This window comes from Rhizopus delemar, genomic scaffold, assembly GCF_000149305.1.
Source record: "Rhizopus delemar RA 99-880 supercont3.14 genomic scaffold, whole genome shotgun sequence".
NCBI classification, from domain to species: domain Eukaryota; kingdom Fungi; phylum Mucoromycota; class Mucoromycetes; order Mucorales; family Rhizopodaceae; genus Rhizopus; species Rhizopus delemar.
In genome coordinates, this window is record NW_027137840.1 from 717,293 (window position 1) to 740,570 (window position 23,278).

The 23,278-nt window shown below is 38.2% G+C and overlaps 8 protein-coding genes and 1 non-coding gene across 9 annotated transcripts; 4 read left to right on the forward strand and 5 right to left on the reverse strand.

The window, feature by feature from the left end:
• Positions 1-776: 776 nt before the first annotated feature.
• RO3G_14620 (uncharacterized protein) lies at positions 777-1,166 on the forward strand (the record flags this gene model as incomplete). Its single annotated transcript, XM_067669204.1, has 1 exon — positions 777-1,166. The coding sequence occupies one exon, from the start codon at positions 777-779 to the stop codon at positions 1,164-1,166; it is 390 nt and encodes a 129-aa protein (XP_067525305.1).
• A 1,713-nt stretch (positions 1,167-2,879) lies between these two features.
• On the reverse strand, positions 2,880-3,485 carry RO3G_14621 (uncharacterized protein; the record flags this gene model as incomplete). Its single annotated transcript, XM_067669205.1, has 2 exons — positions 2,880-3,253; positions 3,356-3,485. 2 exons carry the CDS (start codon positions 3,483-3,485, stop codon positions 2,880-2,882), a joined length of 504 nt encoding a protein of 167 aa, XP_067525306.1.
• Positions 3,486-3,993: 508 nt separating this feature from the next.
• On the reverse strand, positions 3,994-6,193 carry RO3G_14622 (uncharacterized protein; the record flags this gene model as incomplete). Its single annotated transcript, XM_067669206.1, has 2 exons — positions 3,994-4,064; positions 4,216-6,193. The coding sequence occupies 2 exons, from the start codon at positions 6,191-6,193 to the stop codon at positions 3,994-3,996; spliced, it is 2,049 nt and encodes a 682-aa protein (XP_067525307.1).
• A 699-nt stretch (positions 6,194-6,892) lies between these two features.
• On the forward strand, positions 6,893-7,639 carry RO3G_14623 (uncharacterized protein; the record flags this gene model as incomplete). The annotated part of the gene is made up of 3 exons (XM_067669207.1): positions 6,893-6,972; positions 7,158-7,366; positions 7,419-7,639. The coding sequence occupies 3 exons, from the start codon at positions 6,893-6,895 to the stop codon at positions 7,637-7,639; spliced, it is 510 nt and encodes a 169-aa protein (XP_067525308.1).
• Positions 7,640-8,440: 801 nt separating this feature from the next.
• On the reverse strand, positions 8,441-10,845 carry RO3G_14624 (uncharacterized protein; the record flags this gene model as incomplete). Its single annotated transcript, XM_067669208.1, has 4 exons — positions 8,441-9,734; positions 9,863-9,958; positions 10,028-10,707; positions 10,816-10,845. 4 exons carry the CDS (start codon positions 10,843-10,845, stop codon positions 8,441-8,443), a joined length of 2,100 nt encoding a protein of 699 aa, XP_067525309.1.
• A 1,491-nt stretch (positions 10,846-12,336) lies between these two features.
• RO3G_14625 (uncharacterized protein) lies at positions 12,337-13,475 on the forward strand (the record flags this gene model as incomplete). Its single annotated transcript, XM_067669209.1, has 4 exons — positions 12,337-12,741; positions 12,802-13,080; positions 13,133-13,349; positions 13,459-13,475. The coding sequence occupies 4 exons, from the start codon at positions 12,337-12,339 to the stop codon at positions 13,473-13,475; spliced, it is 918 nt and encodes a 305-aa protein (XP_067525310.1).
• A 317-nt stretch (positions 13,476-13,792) lies between these two features.
• Positions 13,793-16,767, reverse strand: RO3G_14626 (uncharacterized protein; the record flags this gene model as incomplete). The annotated part of the gene is made up of 3 exons (XM_067669210.1): positions 13,793-16,350; positions 16,417-16,587; positions 16,641-16,767. 3 exons carry the CDS (start codon positions 16,765-16,767, stop codon positions 13,793-13,795), a joined length of 2,856 nt encoding a protein of 951 aa, XP_067525311.1.
• A 974-nt stretch (positions 16,768-17,741) lies between these two features.
• RO3G_14627 (uncharacterized protein) lies at positions 17,742-18,011 on the reverse strand (the record flags this gene model as incomplete). The annotated part of the gene is made up of 1 exon (XM_067669211.1): positions 17,742-18,011. One exon carries the CDS (start codon positions 18,009-18,011, stop codon positions 17,742-17,744), a length of 270 nt encoding a protein of 89 aa, XP_067525312.1.
• Positions 18,012-23,072: 5,061 nt separating this feature from the next.
• RO3G_19180 lies at positions 23,073-23,145 on the forward strand. The gene has a single exon. It is a non-coding gene; the product is annotated as a tRNA-Lys (tRNA).
• The last annotated feature ends 133 nt before the right edge of the window (positions 23,146-23,278 follow it).

Sequence of the window (23,278 nt, forward strand, 5' to 3'; positions counted from 1 at the left end):
ACTCGCATGAGGGATGGAGCGATGAATGATCTTGAACCATATAGTACAAGATTGTAATGGAATGGAGAGCCTCCAGAATGCGGGTAATTTAGATGCATCGACAAAAATAGAAGAGCCGATATGAGGTAGTGTTTGTTGTAGAACAGCGTCTGATCATAACGGACATTGAATAATCACAACTAAAAGAAGTATATTAAAATTGATAAAAGATAATAATTTAAATCTTTATTAAATAAAATATATTCTTCTTCTTTTTATATAAAGCTATCACTATTAGATTCATTCTATAAAGTAAACATGAACACTAAATAAGTCATGATCTTTACTATTCATCATTTCTGTAAATGAATAATAATGGATCAGGTACCTAGTCAACTTTGATCTGACTGGAGGCATTTCATATAAATATATCTTTCCTCTCAATGAAGACAGGACAACTCTCCCAGATCAGTTAAAGAACAATAAGATCTATAAAACAACGAATTAAAAATTTTCATAATCGATTCAGTGATCATTCTTCAATCAGACATGTCAATTATTGGATCTACGCTCATAACTACTCATTTACCTGCCAACTGATAGAAGAATATAAATAGTAGACTTTGTAATGTTTTCTTTTTAACAATTAAGATTGTCTTAAATAAAGTTCAGTCTCAAAAAGTATTCTTTTGGTTTATCTTTGTTATTTCTTAATTACCTTACCAGAACATAACACTGGTGACAAATTGCAGCCTCATCATCTTGACCTTACAGTCAAAGGAGGAGCTGGCAGTGTGATGCTTTGGGGTTGTATGACGTGGGATGGTCCTGGATATGGCTGCGCAATTGAGGATGGTACTATGAAAGCATCAGATTATGTTCATATCCTGTCAACTACACTGATGGACAGTCTGAAGTACTATGGTTACCAACAGGAATCTATTTATTTTCAACACGACAGTGATCCTAAGCACACATCAAAGCTTGCTCATGTTTGGTTTAAGGAAAATGGGTTAAAAGAAGAGCATACTTTCAGTTGGCCTGCTCAAAGTCCTGATTTGAATCCTATAGAGTATCTCTGGTACCATTTAAAGCTGAGGCTGAGCTTAGATGAAGATAGGGATAAAGGACTGCATGATCTCTGGTCTAGAATCGAGAAAGAATGTATTTCTTTTACCAAAAAGTAATGTCAAGCATATATCAAGAGTATGCCAGCTCGTTGTAGAGCAGTTATTAAAGCTAAAGGCGGTCATACACGGTATTAAATAAAAGATGGTTCAATTGGAAAAATTGTTCGAATGCATATTGTTTAGGATAGGGGGTTTTAGGTAAAAGTAGTATAACAACAAAGATAAAGAAATACTGTTAGAACTTGGTATCTCTTTATTAAGTTTAGATAACTAAGATTGAATATGATAAATTCTACATGTAAAAAGTGAGAGTACTTATAGACATGATACGGATAAAGAATTAGGACAGATTTATGATCAATTCGACAGAATATATGATTACTATTTCTAATTATTAGTTTAGCCTGTTCCTAGCTTGTATTGTCAATTATGCTATTGGGATGGTTTCAGATAGCTCTGGATGTAGGACTATTTAGGAGATGGTACGGATGAATATAAAATCCTCTAGTTCCGTGATTGGATATTACGGCTAATAATAATATCTCAGTTAGGATAAAGGTTTACATGACTTAATGATGATCCGGTAAGTAATTGACATTCCTTATTCAACATGCTCATATCATCAATAAACTATATTACAACCATGTCATATTATTTGACTATGTGAAGTTAATATGAATAAAGCTTAATATAAAAATCTAATCAAAGTCTTTTATTTATCTGTGCTGGGAATAATGTTATAAATGATTCCAAAGTTATGTCAACATATTATTTAGGATCATATGAGGTTCCTTTTACTAAAATAAAGTGACTATAATCTTATGTATCCTTAACACATATGCTTGACGCAATTTGGTCTTACTATATATGGAAATAATTCCAGACCCCTAGCGTTTTATATGTTATATGCGACAGCTGTCGCTTTTTAATGAGGTATCGTACGTAGCTCTATCGTATCTGACTGCAGAGATACAAATCAAAACGTACAGTGAGCGACAAAACTGTCCCAATGTTTTGTAGTTTTCTCTTTTATGGCCTGTAGCGTTATGGTTATCAGATTAATTTATGGCTTGTTGTATATCATTCGATAGCCAAAGTCTTGTAGAAGTAAACAACATATAGCAAAGACCGACTAAAGTGCCGCAAGTGGAGATAGAGGGAATGGAAAACAAGCGGTGCATTGGGACAGTTTTGTCGCATTTTCAAAAAAATATAAAATGGTTTATTTATTTGATATTAATAGTCAGTCCAGCGTCCTTTGTTCTTGATACATTGTTTTATACGCTTAGGCATTGATTCTATAACCTTTTGACACTCTTCTGGCTTCATTAAGTCGTACCAAACTTTAGTTACTCGTTCGTATAATTCATTCATGCCTTTTGGTGCTGTTTCATAATCATTCAGCCTTCTCTTTAACAATGACCACATATTTTCAATTGGATTGAGGTCAGGGGACTGAAGTGTTTTAAGTATTTAAAATAGACAAAGAAGAATTAACGAGACCGAACAATAGTTCTAAAGTCGAATACTTTTATTAAAGAAAGATTCCAAGGCTATTTATATTAGTTTGAGCAAGACCTGAGATTAAATGACAAGAGATAGTTACGACCGATATGATTTGACATGTATAAGAAAAATTTTATAAACTGATGTAAATAATCAACTGTTGAGATGAAAGTGAAACTTGGCTGTTCAGGGCAGTTGGTAATTATCAGGATCTATTCTTATTCAAACTCATTTGTAAAGATTTAGCTTAGATTGATAAGACTGTTATCTTATTGACATGTCAAAACATGACAGGGACTGTGCAGGCCACTCCAGGATGTTGTAGGGTTGGTCTTTAAGGTATTCTTTGACTAGTTTGGACGTATGCTTAGGATCATTGTCATGCTGAAAAATCACCTGATGACGTTCGAATCCTAATTTATCGATGCTAAACTCGATAGTACGCTCCAATTCATCTTCCAAAATCTCTCTGTACAATTCTTTATCCATATTACCATTGATCTTGCACATCCAACCGACTCCTGCATAGGTAATGGCGCTCCACAGCATAATACTGCCTCCACCATGCTTAACAGTCATCTTGACATGATGAGATTTCAAGCTTTCCCCTGATCGGATCCAAGCCCAGGTGCGTCCATCTGAATTGAATTTATTTATTTTCGTCTCGTCTGACCAAATAACGCGTTTCTAGTCATCTATAGTCCAGTCTTTGTGAGCCATACACCAAGAAAGCCTCTTACGGATGTTTTTAGCACTAAGCAAAGGCTTCTTCGGCTTCTCAATTGCACCAAGGCCGGCCTTACGAAGGGTTCTGCGCACTGTCACAGCACTTAATTTCCTTCCAATGTCCTTTTCTAATTCTTTAGCCATCTTTGCTGCACTTGACATCCGGTTTTTCGTCACTTGGCGGACACAATAGCGTTCATCAGCTGCCGATAAGATCTTGCGTCGGCCGCCTTTTGGCTTTCCAAGTCCAAAGCAATGGGATTTTCGGAGTCTCCCAACCGTACTCTTGCTTAAACCAGTAGAACCTTCCACTTCCCGAACCGGCTTACCTTGTTTAAGTAGAGAAATTGCTTGAACAACTGTTTCTTGAGAGGCTTGTTTCATGTTGAGATATAATGGGCGAGTAATAAATCAGTAGGAGTTTAAAACTTTAGCAGTGAGTAAAGATCATCCTAGAGACATACAATGCGCATTTGTAAGCAGTTTGGTACCTCTATGCAACTTGTGGGTCGATATTTTATCATATTTTATATTTTTTTGAAAATGCGACAAAACTGTCCCAATGCACCGCTTGTTTTCCATTCCCTCTATCTCCACTTGCGGCACTTTAGTCGGTCTTTGCTATATGTTGTTTACTTCTACAAGACTTTGGCTATCGAATGATATACAACAAGCCATAAATTAATCTGATAACCATAACGCTACAGGCCATAAAAGAGAAAACTACAAAACATTGGGACAGTTTTGTCGCTCACTGTATAAAATTGCAAAACATTCGAACAATTATTCCAACAACTGTAGTCTATGTGGTTGCCCACATAGCTAGTCGGTGGAAACGGAAGACAAGACCAAAGGTAGGAAGGGACCATCGTACAGACCACAAGGTGTGAGCGACTTGTTTGATCAAGACCACAGGAGCAAGGACGAGGTTTACCAGGAAGACATCCCATGCGCCATCGCACTAAGCGGCTTCGGTCAGCACGAGAGGCAGGAACAAAGAGAACGGGATCAACCCGAAGTACTGGGCGACAAGCACGGATCAGTACCCGGGAGGTGGACTGGAGGAAGGCATCAAAGCGTTCTTGACGATACCGTCGCAACCAAGACGAGAGACGAGACGTAGATGATGAAGCAACCGGGGGGCAATCATGAACGATACGCCGCTGCCGGAGCCGGGACAGAAGAGACAAAGGAACGGAGGATGAAAGGAGTGACAGCAGACAGTCATCAGGGAGACCAGAGACACGAAGACAGTACTTGAGCACTAGAGTATCGGCACGGAAATCCATAGACGGAAGGTTACAGATGTGCCGAAGCACAACTGTAAAAGACGTTCGATGACCACCAACGATCATCCTAAGACACCGATCTTGAACTCGGTTAAGCTCTGTGTAGTCCTTCTTGAGAAGATGAGCAATGGCTAGGCCATACTCAAGATTCGGACGTACAAAAGATGCGTAGAGGCGAGCAGACAGCAGCAGAGAGAAACCATTGCGGTTGAGACCCATAGCATTGAGTTGTGACATGGCAAACAAGGTACTAGAGGCGCGATGCTTGACCATAGCCGAGACAGAGATACCTTTGCTAGAGAACGGAATACCAAGATAGACGAACTCATCGACTGAGGGAAGATCCTCATCATAAAGAGACATCCGGACAAAGCGTCTTGAGGATGGTATAGGCGAGTTCAACACAGCACATTTGGAAGGGCTCCATTTATAGCCAAGAGTGAGGGAATGGATCTGTGCTAGGTCCAGCATATGCCGAACTTCGCGAGCAGACCCAAACAGAGCCACATCATCCGCATACAATAGACAGTTGATGGGAGAGGGCGAAGGAGACGAAGCAGAAGAACCAACCAGAGGACCAAAGGGAAGACCAGGAGGGACCAGAGAACCAGGACCAGGAGGACCAGTCGGAGACAGAGTGAGAACCGAAGTGGTGGAGGAGGAAGCAGCGGAACGAAGAAGAGCAGGAAGTGTATTGATATAAATGGAGTACAGGTGGGGACTTAGGACAGAACCTTGGAGTACACCTGTACTCGGAACAAAAGGAGTGGAGACGTTGTTTTGAAGTAAGACAGACACCGAGACATCATCAAAGAGATTAGCCAGCAGCGAGACCAGACAGAAAGGAGCGGAGGAGGCGAGCATTGATTGCCATATGATACGTCTGTCGACAGTATCATAGGCGGCCTTGATATCCAAGAAGGCGACAACAGGGTAATGATTGTGACGATCGCGGTAGGCATGCATCAGGTCATGCAAGCAGAGGGCCTGATCCAGCGCACTACGTTGATGTCGGAAACCACCTTGAGCAACATCCAAGGGAGGAGAGACCAGCTCGACAAACGGAAAGAGACACATTTCAAACAGCTTGCGAACAATAGAAGTCAGAGATATTGGACGGTAGTTCCCTGGCGAGGTGGGATCACCCTTCTTGTGGATGGGGACCACCTGTGCTTGACGCCAGAGAACTGGGGTATAAGACCATTGGCAGCAGATGTTGAAAAGCAACGAGAGGATGGGAGCCAGAAGAGACTTGATAGGAAGGAGCATCTCCGTACGTAAGTGGTCAGGACCAGGAGCCTTACGCAGAGGGAGACGTCGCATCGAAGCAGAGACATCAGCAGCAGAGAAGAAAGGCGTACCAGACGCAGGAGACGACAGATCAAAGGGTACTGAACCAGCAGCAGAACCAAGAGGAGGAGGACGACGAGCAGGGAGACCAGCACCAGAGTAAACCGTAGCAAGATGGTCACGCATCGCGTTTGCACCTGCAACAGGACCATCAGGATGAGTAAACCCAACCTGTTGGCGACGACGGTTTCGAATAGCTTTGACCTTGGACATCGCGCGCGAGAAGTCACCTCGGGCTAAAGTGTCGCAGAACGCACGGGATCTATGAAAGATTTACCGTCCATCTACTATAAATATATATACAAACTCCGCACGCGGAGTTTGGTATGCTTAATATGGTAATTGGGGTCACAAAACACGATTATATCATTTTTAAGCGGAGTTTATTAAGCCAAAATTGGCCAATTGCGAGATCTACTAAGAACAGTCATTTTTTCTTCCTTGTTCATTACTTCACTCAAGAGGGATGACAAGTAGAAGGTCATTAAAAAAGTCCGGACCGAGATACGACTTCTGCAGGTCGAGAAAAACAGCTCCAAAAACCAAAAATTGTATGACAAAAAGGCTTGCGAAACGAGAATCGGCAAATCAACATTTGTGGTTATTGGGTTTTGCTAATGGCTTCTCATTCTGAAGGCGTTGGTTCGATTCCCGGTGGACGCTCAGCAAACATAGTCTACTTTTTGCATTATTTTTGGGTCTAAGTAACTTATTTTTTTTTGGAAATATCAAAAGTTTTCGGAAAACTTTTATCGGTTCTGTATGGTAAAACGAATTCCCGTTGCGGAGATGTTGTCTATCTATCGGCTGATTTCGGACAGATAACAAAACATGTAAAAAAAATATAAAAAGGCCTGTTATTTCTGTTTTTTTTTCTTTCCTTCATCTTTTTATCAGTTTTATCAATCTCCAATGTCTTCTAACGCTGCTAACAACATGCCAACTCTTGCATACATCGCTGAAAGAACTATGACGGCTGAATGTACATTGAAGTAAGTTTATTTTTTAAGTGGGAGGGAAAATAACTAAAGGCAATTGGTAAAAGTTACTTGAAGGAGAACGGTGCCTTTTTTTCATCGCGCAAGTGTAAGGAAGGCTCCGAAATGCGCTTGAACCAGTCCAGCAGGGATGGATTCTTTTGGCGGTGCGGCTCAACCACCTGTGCGTGCGGTCGTAGCCGTATTTCTTACCTGGATGGATCCTTCTTTCAAGGTCGCAAGTCAATTATCCATCAAACACTGTTAGTAGTGTATCTCTTTCTGCTGCAAGTTCCAAACGGAACAATATCTACCATGACTGGACTTAGCCTGCCAACTGTCCGCAGCATTGTCAAAGATATCTATCAAGTAATGGAGGCAGATCTTCGAATTGAAGATGTTCAAGTTGGTACGTGATGCTTTGTTGATATCAGAGTATGTAATTAATTAGTCATACTTAGGTGGGGTTGGCAGTAATGGACAGTCAATTGTTGTTGAAATAGATGAGAGCAAATTTGGTAAAAGAAAGTACAATAAGGGAAAGAGGGTAGACGGTGTTTGGGTTGTTGGAGGTGTAGAGCGCACGCCCGAACGTAAGGTGTTCTTGCTGACGGTACCTAACCGCAACCAAAATACCTTGAAGCTCATAATCGATACTTTTGCTAAGGATGGTAACATTTGAAATATGTATATACTTGATGATCAGTGCACCTAACCCTTGTTTACAGGCTCACTTGTCATGGTAGACTGCTGGAAAGGCCATAAGGGGATTGACAGCGATCCAAGCCGAAATTTAGTTGTTCAAACGGTCAATCACTCCAAAGCATTTCGCGATCCAAAGACAGGTGCCTGCACTAACACAATAGAAGGTACATACTTGTGTAGATCATAGAATTCTTAAACAATGCTAACAACCTGCTATTAGGTACTTGGAATGGTATCAAACGAGGAGTGACCAGCCGTCATCGCACAGCATCGATGATGCCATGGAAATTAGTGGAATTCATCTGGCGAAGAAAACATGCTGGCAATCACTGGAAGGCAATGCTTGCTTGCTTTTCGCAAGTGTCGTTCACCAGAGCAGGCATTGCCGACCAAGGTCCATTGGTATCGTTGCTCACAACCGTCTTTGAAGATGCCACTGGTGATCAGGGCGATGAAGAGCCATTTATTTTTATCTCAGATGACGATTCCGATAGCGAATCTGATGAAAATGATACCTCAGCACCTAGTACGCCCGTAAAAAAACTCCGAAGTGCTTAAAATAAATAAAAAAATTTTTCATTGATAACTATAAAAATCAGGGCCTATAGCGACTGTTTTCTTTCCTAATTATTTCCCGCATATTACCATTTTTGGAAATTAATGTTACATTATCTAAAAATAGACGACCCAGGCTTTCGAATGATGTATAGCATACGTCTATACGCTCAATTTTAGCGCCGCTATAGGCTTCCAAAGAGATGGACGGTAAATCTTTCATTTAGCCGAACGCACGCCAGGATTGACGCTTCGCAGACCTGACGGCACTACGAAAGCGGTCCTGAGCGGCCTGATGTCGATCCCACCAAACAGCTTTGTCAATGCCAATGGCACGACGCCACCGCCTGTACATGTGGTCACGGATATCGGCGAGTCCTTGCAAGTGCGAGTTCCAGAAGGTCTTCCATTGGGGAGGGCGAGCAGCACGAGAACCAACAGACTTGTCAAGAGCACCATAGATAGCCGCATTGAGTTCGTCGTTAAGACGGTCAATGGGCGGTGTCGAATCAGGAGGGCTGGAGCACAGCTGTTGAAGCTGGTCCACCAAAACAGCAGAGAACGAACGGAAGGAGTTAACGTACAACTTGAGAACATCAGGTTCTTGTAAACGAGAGAGGTTCCAGAGACGACGAGCAGAAGCAGAAGGAGTGGACTGGATAGATTGATCGACAGGGACTGAGTACTCAAAGGAAAGAGACATCAGCTTGTGATCAGAGCCTAGAGAAAGATCGGTGTATACCTGGAGCTGAGGACGGTTGAGACAGGGCAGGTTGGTGATAAAGTAGTCGACAATACTACTCATCACACGGCCATTCCGGTACGACAGGTAGGTAGGGACACCATGGGCCAAAAATGAGTTTAGGATGGACAACCCCCTTTCCTCAACCCAGTCCCGCAAAAGCGATCCACGAGTGTTGGAACGGGACTCGCCAGTGACAGCACCAAGACGAGCGTTGAGATCACCACAGATGACAGTGTCTTGAGTCAAGGGCAGCACATCCAAAGCAGCAGAAACTTCATCATCGGCCAGAGAAGGAGGCAGATACAGACAGATGAGCCGAAGGGACCGACCCACCTGTAAACCCAGAGCATACTTGGTATGGACTGGGAACTGCATCACCGGCAACGGGAAGGAAGGAGAGACAAGAGCAGAGACACCTTGTGAACCACGAAAGTTACCATCAACAGGAGTACCATATAAATGAAACTGTGGCCATGGGGTACGGATCTTGTTAGGCGGGAGCAGCCAGGTCTCAGTGATAAAGATTAAAGAGAACGACTGGCAGTGACGGATGAGATCATCGACTGTGGTAGCCTGGAGGCCATTGGCATTCCACAAGCCGATAGTGAGCGGTAACGATGAAGGAGAGGAGATAGCTTGACCAGGAGAACCAGGAGAACCAGGAGAACCAGGAGAATCAGGAGAATCAGGAGAACCAGAGGGAGAAGGAGCGGAAGGAGTCAAAGGAGTGGAGCAGATGTCAGAATTACAAGTGGCAGTCGTTGGACTTACACTCATAATTCATCGTCATAGTCAGAGCGAGTCGCATCATCCATTTCTTGGTCTTCGGATGTGCCTTGAGAACCATTAGGTGCCATGAAAGCCTTTTTGTGGGTCAAAGGGGTACCAGGACATCTTGACAGTGTTTCCTGTAGGTCTTCGTCAGTGATGAAACCTTCTTCAAGGAAGGTACGACCAACGGCAACAGCAATAGGGTGACGAAGGCGTGCAAGTCCTCTGCAGCAACGGTTTCGATGGATGTCCATAGCAATAGAAAGCCGCTCAGCATTGGACTTGTCCTTGTACGTAGGATCAGCAAGGTGGGCCGGGTCACAAGGGTTAAAGTCCTCGTAGATGTCGATCTTGGCTTTGCCCAATTGAGCAAGGAGGACGTCTTTGTACTGTTCATGGACCAGGAGACCAACGACAGACCGGGCGGGAAACGTAATGTCCAAGACACGGTAAGGATCAATGCCAAGGACTGACAAGCGGGAGCGGACATCTCGTCTCGACATGCGTCGAGATCTTGGAATGTACACATAACCAAACCCAACAGGGCCGGTTATGGGTTGGAAACCACGGGCAGCTGATTCAACAGTACGACGCTTGGGGGTAGGCTTCTTGTGAGCAGCTTTACGGGCGACCATAGCCCAGGCGGACGATTCAGTGCCTAATCCAGCAGCTGGAATGGGGACATTTGACGCAGATGTCGACATGTTTGCAGATGACTTACCAATGGAGTGCTCCAAAGTGCCTTGAACAACTTTTGTATTTGCAACTGGGGTGTCTGAAGTATGTTTATTTTGATGAGAGCCTAAAAGTTCGCGAAGGCGGCGGTTTTCTAGTTCTAATTCGGCATTGCGACTTTCGAGATTAGTAATGTGCTCTTGTAATCTCTTAATTTCAGGCAAGATGTGTCGTGTTTGGTCATTAATGATGTCTTTATTTATTATTTTATTATTGATCTCAGTCCAGCCTACGTCAGACTATACAATTAATAGTCAGACGATATAATCCAGGGTTCATTCTAAATTATTAGTTCCTCTCCTTTTTCTTACTTAATAAATAGTAGTTGTTAGCTATTGACTTCTTACTGTTTTTACATTATAAGTACCAAATATCATAAGATGTTGGCATGTTCTTGAACTTGAGCTTTTATTTTTTCAAACTCTTGAAAAAACAAAGGTAAGAGCTGTTCATAAGTTGTTGAACTGACATTTGCAGGGGAATTGACCCCTGTTCCATGTAATTGTGAATTCGACATGTCGAAATGTCAATGGTGAATAATTATCGTAGAGAGCTGAAATTTGGCGTATTAATAGAATAAAATACCGCGAATATAATGGTAAAAAAAAGTAAAGATGGATCGTTTCTTGTTGTCGAGATATTGACGATAGACACTGCACATAATTGTTATCTATGGAGTATGATAGCTGTCAGGTATACTTTAGTTAGTCGGGATTTATAATGAATTATGCATAATTATTGCGGTATGTCCAGTTGAGCTCGTTTACGTTGAATGTTAACTATTGTACCTCGATAACCAAGTATTACTGTTTGACAACGCGCCGCTTCATTCTTTTTTTAACAACGAAGTACAAGCAAACGTCTTTCTATTGGGCCTTACATGCTTGTGTTTCTCTTTAATACAACTTCTTTATTGGCTTGTTACTTTTCGAAATACTTCCTTATTCGTCTGTTGCTCTTTAGCAATGCTTTTTTATTGGCTTATTACGGCTATATTTAGCTTTGGATGATTTACATTAGGAAATACAATAGGCTTAAAATACGGTATTATTGGTTAAAAATGTAGTTTTATTCATTTATTTTGGGGCTTTATTGCCATATTGATTATATATTATTGGTTCATTCCAGTATTACAAAAGGGTAGGGAAGGAAGGAAAACGAGAAGGGGATCCATGAAAACGATGAAATAAAAAATTTTATTTAAAAAAAAATTGTGGAAAATGCACTTACCTTTACCATAGAAGCAGCAAACAAAAGAGCGTAGTAAATAAAGCCCATAAATAAAAGCGAGCCAGTAGTAACGAGGATCCAAAGTAGTAAGAGATTGGAGACAGCAGGAAACAACAGAAGCCAAAGCGTCTAAAGTTGTATAAAATAAAATATTAATAAAAGTAAACCATGATGTACTCAATTTCTTTACCTTAAAGCTCTTTTGTTAACAAAACAGGATGCCAAGACATTCATAAAGGTTCAGCCACGAACTAAAGAAATCTAAATTTTACTTTTAATAAAGATTATTGAAAGCTATGAATGTATTTACCTTTTGAAAAGATATATAGATAACCAAAGGAACTACAGCAGCCATGAGTACATGTATGGGTATCTACTACAGCACATTAGAACCAAAGTTTTCTTTTTCTTTTTTTTTTTTTTTTTACTTACCTTGGGATAACCGGAGCGATGTTGAAAAAGGAAATTGCTGAAGAAAAAGAAAAAAAAAGGAACAAGATTTCGAAAAGGAAATCTTTTAAATATTTTTTTTTGGTATAGTTAGACTGAGTTTCATTGTAAACGCGATAGTATTTAAGGAAGATTCAATTTTGATGCCAAGCTCATTTATCTTTATTTCAAAGTACTTTTACAACACTATGTCTGATCGCGTTATTCAATTCAACCCTGCTCCTGCCAATACTCGTGGTTCTAACTCTGTTGGGCAACCAATCGCTGTTCCTTTGCGTGTTGTTGTTCCTGAGCTTGCTTCAAGCGATGCCATTCCCGATAGCTTTGCCTATCCTAGGCCTGGTTTTCCTCCTATGACCCATGTCCAGAAGCGAATGCGCCAAGCCGAAGATATGGAGACTGATGAAGCATCTCTTTCTTTTTCTATTTATATGGAGATAAGAAAAGAAAACTATGATTTGAAGGAGATGCTTCGAAAAGAGCAAGAGGAAAAGCTGGCCTTGCAAATGGCATACAGAAAGCTCAAAGAAGCATACGATGAGCTTGAAGCAGAATCAGGCAAAGGCGCAAAGCCAATTGCTACTGCTGTAAAAGTAAGAACATTAAAATTCAATATTAAACAAATGTACTAATCAATTTTCTCTGAAATATAGGATGCTGTGAGAAATCACTACAACAACCTGCCGCCATCGTCTCAATACGTTCTTGAAAAGCCTCTAAAGTCTACTGAAAATCAAAAAGTATTCAAATTATTGCAAGATTATGTGAGTAGTCATTATTCATATAAAAATACAAACAACCGCGATTTACGCAAGTACCTCGAGCGCCAGTATTATACAAAGAAGGCCGGGATATCCACTGGTGAAGAGGTAGATCCAGTTGAAGATTTTATAAGAAAACGAAAAGCAGCAAAAGTCACTCGTAGAAGTGCTGTAAGTGCTACATAAATTACTGTAATCGTATAAACTGACTTTGCTTTTTTAGAAAACAAGAGCTCGTAAGGCTATATACAAGCAATACAAGGACCAAGGCGTTTATAACAATTATCCCAACTGTGAGTACTTGCTTCAACAGCAATACATGTCTGAAGAAGAAGACATGTACAGTAGCGATACAATGGACAAGGTGGAAGAAGTTCTTCTGGAGCGAAATCCAGACAGAACAACTCCTTTTACCGAAAAGGAACGCATGTCTGTCTTGTGTAAGAAAACCGTCGATTATTTTGAAGTTCGAGTACCAACGTACAGATCACCTGCTGTAAGTTTAATTAGTATCTTTTAAGCGCAATCGGCTAATTATTTAATATTTAGTGTACCGAATTCTTTAAGCTTTTGGATGATCAGATAGCAAGTGAGAAAGCAAAGAGGCAAAGAACTGGACATAGCAGCATCCAGTTTCTTCCTCGTATACAAAGAAAATGTTCGCTGCCTGTTCCTGACTTCATAAAGAAAGAAAATATAACTGAAGAGGGTATCGCTTGGGCTTTTGGTCCCGAAATGGAGTTGGATGAAGGCAACTTGGTATTTTAAAAACAAAAAAAAACTTGTAAAATAAATTAAAAAAATATAAAGAAACGCGGTGTTTGGATTTTTAAATTTTAATTTTTTTTTTTTTACTTTTACTTTTACTTTATTTTTTTATATTTTACAAACCAATGGTTTTTCTTGGGAGAGGTAAAAAGACAACATGATTATCAGGATAGCCTTGCTTCATAGCAACACAAGTAAAGATACGCGATACTGGAAGAATACAGTCTGAATCAGCTGGTCGAAAAGAGTTATGGTAATACGCGGCACCAAGACATTCAAATCCTTGAAAAGGATGAAGAGGAGCATTATACCAACGTACAAAAGCAAAGAGGTGTTCATCAAAAGCATTTGGGGCAAAGACCCGACCATTTGGCATCATAGTTTTCTTCATTTGAAGCTGATGGCTAAAATAATACTGCACCTGACCAATCCGCATTTCGGGTTCTTTTCCAGGAACAGCAGAATTGCAAGCCACTTCAATATAACAACCACGAGTAGTACGTGATGCTTTTGATCGATATGTTTGCCCAAGAATTTCAATTTCAGAGAAAAGAGAAATATCGGGGAGCACCATCGTAGATAAGTCATCAAGATCTTCTGGAATAAGCGCACTTGCGAATGTTCGATCAGTATATACAAGCCTGTAAAAGGCAAGAAGGTAACCATAATGGGCTCGAGTCAACCTATTAACACTAACTTTGTGTCTAGAAGAAGCTTGCGTATCAGGAGGTAGAATTTCAGCACCAGTGAAGGTATCATTCAAACGTAGAGGAGCACTGACAAATAAGCTGAAATCAAAGCTGGTTGAAACAGATGAAGCAACAAGGGAATCAGAAGGTGTCGGTGACAAGTAACCAAAGGAAGACATCATCACTGGGTTCTGTTTAATTCCTTGTGGTAAATTACGGATGTAGTCACCATAATGTACAACAGAAAGGAACTTCTTCATGTACGTAACTTCGAACGCTGTCTTGTGGTTTACTGTCATCCTCTTAATGTCACCATTAAGTCTCTCGAAGCCATATAACCAAAATGCATAGATTGGACCAAAGTCTTGGATGGAGTCCTTTAAATGTAGATGAAGATGCATATTTGGAGTGACCATCTCTGGACCATACAATTCAGCAACACCAAGGACAAACTCATGGAATAGCTTGTGGGCTATCATGGCTTCATTCTGGGTAATGCATGGACGACATACAATATGACAGGCCTGTACAAACTTTGCCCAATTTTCCTTATGACGGACTGGAAGACGAGACTTGAGCAAAAGAGGAGAAAGAGCAAGGCACCAGGTTCTCCATTCATCAGCCTTTAAGTCAGAGAAATCGCTGGCAATTTTCTGATTGATTGGCGTGTATTGTGCTAGCAATATAATATCATTTGCTTCTTTTTGCATTTCTTTCAAGTCAGCATCAGTCAGGTATAATTCATGGGTAAGGTCACAAATAGTTGTACGCCATATTTTAACCATTTTCTTTGCTGTTCCAAGGAAAAGGCCATGCATTGGATCAATGGCAGTACAACGAACAAGATCAAGGTATTCCAAATCATGTAAGGCAGAGAACCGAGTACCAAACTTCTGTTCCAAGTCGGCTCTTTGTCTCTTGGTGGTTGCTTCTTTCCAATTTTTTGCATGATAACGGTTTTCAATACTGGTACGAAGTGACCAAGCATCAATACCTTCAAGACCAAAAGAAAAATCACGTTGAAGATGAGTATTATAACGAGCAGGAAATGCTGTTGAGCACTTGTTACAAGGTACAGTGGCATTGAATGAAGTAAACCCACTAACCTTTCGGCTAGCAGGAATATCGCAAGCAATCAAGAACAGAGCAGCACGAACTGGGACAGGCACGTTAGGAGATTCAGCCGTACAGGTAAAGAAGTCATCGTAGTAAAGTTCCTTCAGATCATTTACCAAAACTTGTAAATAGTTGTTGATTTGTGTGTCATTGGGTTCTTTGGGACCAGGAATAACACAAACCAAGATGATATTTTCTTTTTTATATCGGATGGATCTTGGAAGATTATTTATCGTCAAGTAGACAGCACCAACAGAATACACGGTTCTTTTTGAAGATTGAAACCAATCGACATTCAAAGTGAATAGGAGGGATCTAGCTTGACTGGTAAATACATTACCATCTCTATCTTTGAATTCATTCCAAAGTTGACCATCATAGATATCATACATGGTGTTGTTATGACGAGTACGATAGCGCCATGCTTCAATTGCTGATTCAAAGCCTGGTCGTGAGAATATCACAGTCAAGGCATACTTGATGGAATTGAATGCAGAGACCTTGTTGGCGTACATTTTGCTTGCACCAATTGTAACAGGTTTGAAGAGTGAAGCATTACAGATGATACGAAATTCAGAAAAGGTGCACTTCGAATCACAGTGTACTTCTTCAGGCTGGTACAAGGTATGACATTCGGGACAGACAACAAGGCGAAACATGCCCTTGTAAGTATAATCAATTCCAACAGCGTTACGCATGGTATCCAATTTTGCGGGAAAAATTGGTTGATGGTTTAAGAGAAGAGCAAGATCATTGGCAAATTTCATTACTATTTCAGCAGCATATTCTGATATGAAAAATAACTGGAAATAGGTCAAGAAGACAGAAATAAAAGCAACAACATCATTTTGGAATCCCTTGATTTCAACTAAAAAATTAATAATGTAAGTAATCTATTCTTTATAATAGTAATCTACTTTTAGGAAATAATTACCTTGAGGCATATCAAATTCAACAATATCCATACTATCAGATACATTCACTTCATCATTTTCCATCACTTCCCAATTTGAAACGTCTTCTGCACCATCATCATCAGAATCGCTTTTATTTGCTTCAATCATCTCATTATTGGCATCAATTTCTTGGACCTTTTCTGATTCATCTATGCATATTTAACGCGTCAGTAAAAATATTATCTAAATGTAAGTGAACTACCTTTAGCAGCTTCCTTTTTTTTATGGCGAGCAAGGGTCCATCGAGCAACCAATTGGTACTTGCCAATTTTCCCTTCAGAACATTGGCTACAGTAGCATTTAAATTTGTATTGGGTTGAAGAATTCATTGTAAATACAGTGGGTCAAAATACCTCACAAACGTATGATGATTTTTACTTATTTTTGATGTAATTCCATGAGAAATTGGCTCAATCATTTCAAATTTGAAATATAAAGTCATCCATATGTATGCTACTGTGTACCAAAATTTTAAACTCAGATCATTAGCTGAGATCTATTAGGAGACAGATACTTAACCTCGGTCTATTTGTGAGGTATTTTGACTTTATTAATATCTAGTTGATCCGCCCTTTTCAGCAATGACAGCTTGTATTCTTTCTGGCATACTGTCAATATACTTCAAGCATTGATCCTTAGTAAAGGAATTCCACTCTTTTTCCACTCTCTGCCACAGTTCGTGCATGCTTTTTGCTCTATTTTCGTACATACTTAGCTTCAGCTTAAGATGGTGCCATATATGCTCAATTGGATTCAAATCAGGACTTTGGGATGGCCAGTCATCAATATAACACATGCTGTTATCATCCATATACTGTTTTGTTGACTTTGATCGGTGTTTTGGGTCGTTGTCATGTTGAAAAATGGATGATTTCCAATCTAGGCCATAGTACCCGAGCGTGTCCTTAAGGCTTGTGCCAAGGATTTCTTGGTATACGTCTGAATTCATGATGTCATCATATACCTGACATGCATACCCGGGTCCCTCACTGGTTATACAGCCCCACAACATGATACCACCACCACCATGCTTCACTGTAACTTCAATGCGATGAGGCTGAAGACGGTCTCCTTTACGCTTCCAGTAGTATTTACAGCTATCCGAGCCCCAAATATTAATTTTGGCTTCATCCGAGAAGATGATACGTCGCCAGTGGTGAATGGTCCAACACTGATGCTTTTTAGCCCAAGCTAATCGAGCTTTCTTGTGCTCTGCAGTAAGTAAATGCTTCATCTTTTTTATCTCAGCAAAAATCTCCACAGAATGCAAAACCATAATAGCGGATTGGTACAATTTAGAATGCTACAACTCTTCCAACTTCAGGTGGACCTCCTTGGCAGTCCTTAATGAGCCATTTAGGACCTCTCGCTTGATTAGACGACGAGTGATGTCGCTTACAAGGCGTTGTTTGCCACCTTTCTTGCGAATCCGGTTAGGCATCCACTTATTTGCATAGTTGATAACGGTGTTTTGATGCACTCCAAACCGTTTTGCAATAACATCAGTCGATACATCATGCTCTAGTGCTGATTTGATGTCCATTTGAGCTTCGTATGGTAAGGATTTGGGCATTTTTGCAGACAGATGGATGATGCTGTAGATGGAAATTTACTTACGGATTAGCGAAAGAAAGAATAATCAATTCTTTTCCAAAATTTAAATTTTATGTCCCGGGGTGACTGCGCTATCCGGGAAATATTTAAAACTTGCCGCAACATTGTTTGGAATGACCTATGGCGGAGAAAAGAAATAATTGATGGAAGTCAAAATACCTCACAAATAGACCGCCTCCAGTTCATAGTTACTTATTCGCTCATTTTTCAATTTCCGTCGTCGGAACTTTGTGCAAATATACTCAACGTATTGGACAGCACCTGTGCAAAATTTGAGAAAGATGCAAATATTATTGAGTAATCCAGAAGACTACAACCTCAAAAAGTGCTGAGGTTTGTGAGGTATTTTGACCCACTGTATAATAAAAGATTATTTTATAAGCTTGATCCATTATTTTACGCGTTTATATATGATTTCAAAAACAATAGCCAAGGAGAATTGATATTCAGTTGAAAATCTAAAAATAAAGCAAAGCATTATGATTGGTGTAGCCAAAATACTTACATCATACCAACAATCGCTGGATAGTAGATTTGGTTGCAGATAAAGTAAGTTTGCCGTTTATATTGTGGGCTTTGAATCTTTTTTTAGATTTCTGTGTGATGCTTTTCACCTTCGCCATATTTGGTCCTCTTTTACTTTTTAATGAAAAAAAAATTTCAAAGTACTTTTTTTTTTAACCCAAATTTAAAACGCTGCGTTTTTCATTCAAGTTAAAACAGTACAATGAATAGAAATTCCTTTTGTAATGTCAATGCTGGGAATGTAATTTTTTTTTTTTTTTTTACAATTTCAACATCTCAACATTACAACTTTTTTTTTCTTTCTCTGAAGTACTCTGTTTTTTAATTTTTTCCATAGAAATTTCAAGACATGTAGCATAACAGACATTCATTCCATTACCACTTTTTTTTTTACTCTCAAAAAATAAAAATGATTATCAAAAATACTTTGTCTTTTTTTATTTCATAACCTTATTATTTAAAGCATATCTTTTCCAGCTTTAAAACAAATTTAACTTCTTTAGAACCAAAAGAGCCCTTTTTCTATTTATTTTATTCAATCTTTTAAATTTTCTACTTTATTCATATTCTTTTTTATTTAACTTGTAAACAAATGCTTTCATACTTATTATTATAGCAATACTGTACACTTGTATAAGAGTTTCATCTCTCTTCTTCATATGTATCCCTTTTCTCTCTTTTTTTTTTTTTTTTTTTTTTTTTTGCTCACTTGTCACTAAAATTAATCGCCTTTTTTATTTAATAAAGTCTTTTTTTGGTAAAATACGACATGAGAGCTGAAAAATGCTTAAAAAGAGAACGCCACGACTCAATCACTTGAATTTCCGAGCTTATACGCCAATAGAAATGCTTTTTGGGTCTTTGTTGAATTTAAGAAACCTTGCACTGAAGTTGAAAAAGAATGGTCTTCCCAATTTGTAATCTTGTATGGCATCATGTAGCACAAAAGAAAAATATTTATTTTTTTAAAAAATACAATGTCTTTTTATTCAACAAACGTATTATATACTTTTGTTTGTTTTTATAGATTTAAAATCTATTTTTTTCAAGCTTTCTTCTGATATAAAAATCAGGCTTCTAACATTGAAATCCACGTTCTCATTCCTTTAATAGAATTACCACTATTAAAAAAGATCACCTTTATCAATTTGGATAACCAGGTTTGGGTGCAGTGAGAACACTGGAAATTATCGTGCAAACTCTGCGAACCGTTCATTGTTAACTATATGCTTTTCTGTTCAGCAATATCAAAATCTGTGATTGAATGCGTATTTATGCCGACGACGATATCAGCCATACTTTACAGACCTATAATTCTATTATTTATTCTACGTCTTGCTAATGCAGATACTGACGGGAGTGATAATTCAGAGTTCTAAGTAGATTTAATCCTTACTGTGCGAGGACGTCTATCTTGGTAGCTGCTTTTCATAGTCTTTTCTACGTCAGAAAAAAATTGGGGACCAATGATACTTTTCAAATCAATGCTTTGTTTGTCTTTTTGTTCTTTATAAACCACTCATATTGCCTTATAGACTTCTTTATCGACCACTCATATTGCTTTATATACTTCTTTATGAACCACTTATATTGCTTTATATACACAAAAAAATAGGGATTTGGTTTATAAAAAATAGCTTTTTTTTTTATTTAAATAAAATAATAATAACAATATACAGTATTTCTTTGCTTGTAGTGTTTTAAAAGTTTACTCGACTTACCTAATGTCATCAAAATAGCATCATCTAATCTAAAAATACATCGATTAATCTCGTGGAACTCAAAAAGTTTTCACAAAAAAAAAAGCCAAGCCAAGCTCAAGGATGCAAAGACACAAGGATTCAAGGACGCAATAACTTGGGCACTCAAAACAAAAGAAAAAACATCAGTACTTAAAACCCGAAGCGAGCACAGAAAAAAAAAAGATAGAAAGAGGCCAAAGCAAAGCAGCATTCATCTATAACAGTTATTAGCGATCGCGTATATATAGAAGTAATAGTACTTTTCTTTAGATAGACCAGAAGAAGACTAGCTAAGCTTATACCAACAAATAACGAAAAGGGAAGCAGCATGCATCTATAATAATTATTAGCTATTGAGTACATGAAGTAGAAGTAATAACACCTTACTTTAGATGAACCAGGTAAAAAAAAAAGACGCTAGTCAAGTTTATACCAACAAGTAAAAAAAAAAAAAAAAAAGAAGCAGCATGCATCTATAATTACTATTAGTTATGAAGGATATTTTATAAAAGTAATAGTACCTTGCTTTAGATGAACCAGGAAAAAAAAGAAGAAAAAAGAAAAGACAGAAAAAAATAACACCAGCCAAGCTTATACCAGCAAGTAAAAGAAGAAGCAACGATAATCCCGGGAAAGAGACTTTGTAAAGACCATTTAAAACATTAAGAAAGCAGGCAATACGATTTTACTAAAGTAAAAGTACTATTAGAACAGGAATGGAATATATATAATATTAAGAATTTACCTTTTATAAAAAAGAGAAGAAGAAGAAGAAAAAAAAGAGAGAAGTGCTTTCTTTGTAGCCTTATTTTTACCAATGTTACACTTATTCACTGTCTGAACATATAAGTCAAAAACAGTTGCTTTTCATGTAGTTTACTTTTAGTGATATCCCAAAAAATAACTTATACATTGCTTGAACAAGTTTTATTACTTGAGTGTAATATCTTTAACATGGAGAGTATTCTTTTTTCTTTTTTTTATTTTAGGTAAAAAAAAAAAAAAAACAAACAAAAAAAAGTCGGTATCTTAACGAACTACAGCAGTAGAACAGCTTTTTTTTTCTCCCTGGTTTTGTTTCATGAAATACAATAGATTCCAAAGGTACAAAAGATAAAAAAGAAAGCTCAAGTTCTGGTCAAATGTAAGTTTATAAAAAAAAATAATAACAACCAAGTCTAATGTCGGTTTCTTTTTTTTTTTTTACATTAGGAATTCCTAATGGGACACATTCGGATGACGAACATGAACCTCATGAGCAAAGTTGTTCTTTCCAACTTAAAGAAACTATAAGAATATTAAACTTACATTGTTGTTTATTGCTGAAAAGTTCTTTTTGGTAAAGAAAGTTGTCATTGCTAACATCTCTAATGACTAATGGCTAATGGCTAATGGCAAATTACACCCATGTGCAAACATAAAGTAAGTAATAAACTAGCATCAGCTTAAAAAATATATATTCTATTATATTATCCGTTATAAAAAACAATAAAGCCATCCATTTATTTGATAAACAAAAACGTTTTGTATGTATTTGTTAATTATAACTGCCTTGTAACAAAATGTTAGCAGAGATTCTTTATTTTCTTATTCTTTTTAAAATACACGCGTATTCTTTTGTTATAATATAAAGACATTTGCATTTCTATAAAGTATATTTGTTGTTATATTATTGTTTTCATTTGAACAATGACCTTTCTATTGCTATACTCTTTTTTTTTTTTTTTACTTAATCTATTTTTTTTTACTTAGTCCTTTTTTTTTTCAAACACGACTATTTTGTTACTTTCTGTTACACATTTCTAATGACCTAAGCTAAAAACCACAGACTGCCTTCCTAATATGTATTCTTCTGAACAAAATAATCGCAAAATGCTTTTGATTTCCGCATTTTGCCCTCAAAAATAAAAAAAGGAAGACATCGGTCTTTGAACAATAGAGAGGAACAGGATTTACAAAAAAAGATCATCTGTAAAAAAAAAGACACTTTTTTAAAACATGAATAACTTTATGAATACTTACCCTACAAAAACAATAAAAATATTGTTCAATTCTTTATTTTTTTCGCATCTAAATCTTTTTTCAAATTTCAAAAAGGTGCAATACAGCAAGATATAATGGTATCTCATAAAAAAATTATAAAATCTACGGATCTATAATTGTTAGGTCTGTTAAAATTCTACGTCAAAGTCCCCACATTATTTGCAGTGGAATGTTGTAGAAAAAGAAATACCTTATGTAACGGTCAAAAGAACGAAATGATATATGCTTTTCCCCTGATTATGCTTTACCTTGAATAGCTTGAAATTTAAAACAGTAACCAGGAAAAAAGAGAACTAGTATTGACTTTAAAGGCGTAAAGTAAGTGTAAAAAGAAATATAATAAAAAGAAAAGAGAAGACTGTATATCGTTTATTCAATAAAAATCAAACATCCTTTTATACTTTTCATTGGCTGCTAGCCACTCCGTTATACATCTACAATTTAATGGGACCACCATTATTCTTCAAAAAATACATAAGGCCACCATTACCATCTTCATTAGCGACTGATCAAGCATTAGGATAAGGACCCTCTTTAGGACCCTTAACTTCCACCTTCATTTCAGTCTCAGCACGACCACCACTCAGGGTCAAATAACCTTCCGGTCCATACTCTAGTCTATTCCGGTCATCTTCTCCCGGACCCATCGGTGTTTCATTTGGAAAAAAAAGACGGTCCTAACCAGCATAGCACATATCAGATAGAAACGTGCCCGGTTAGCTCAGTTGGTAGAGCGTGAGACTTTTAATCTCAATGTCGGGGGTTCGAGCCCCCCATCGGGCGAAGTAATCGTTATTGCTTGAATTTTCACTTTTGTGTTGTCATATGTTTCATTCTCCTTTTGGTGTTGTTGTGACAAAGAAGTCAAAAAATGAGAAAGGTCAAAAAAATGAAAAAAGTCAAGAAAATGAAAGAA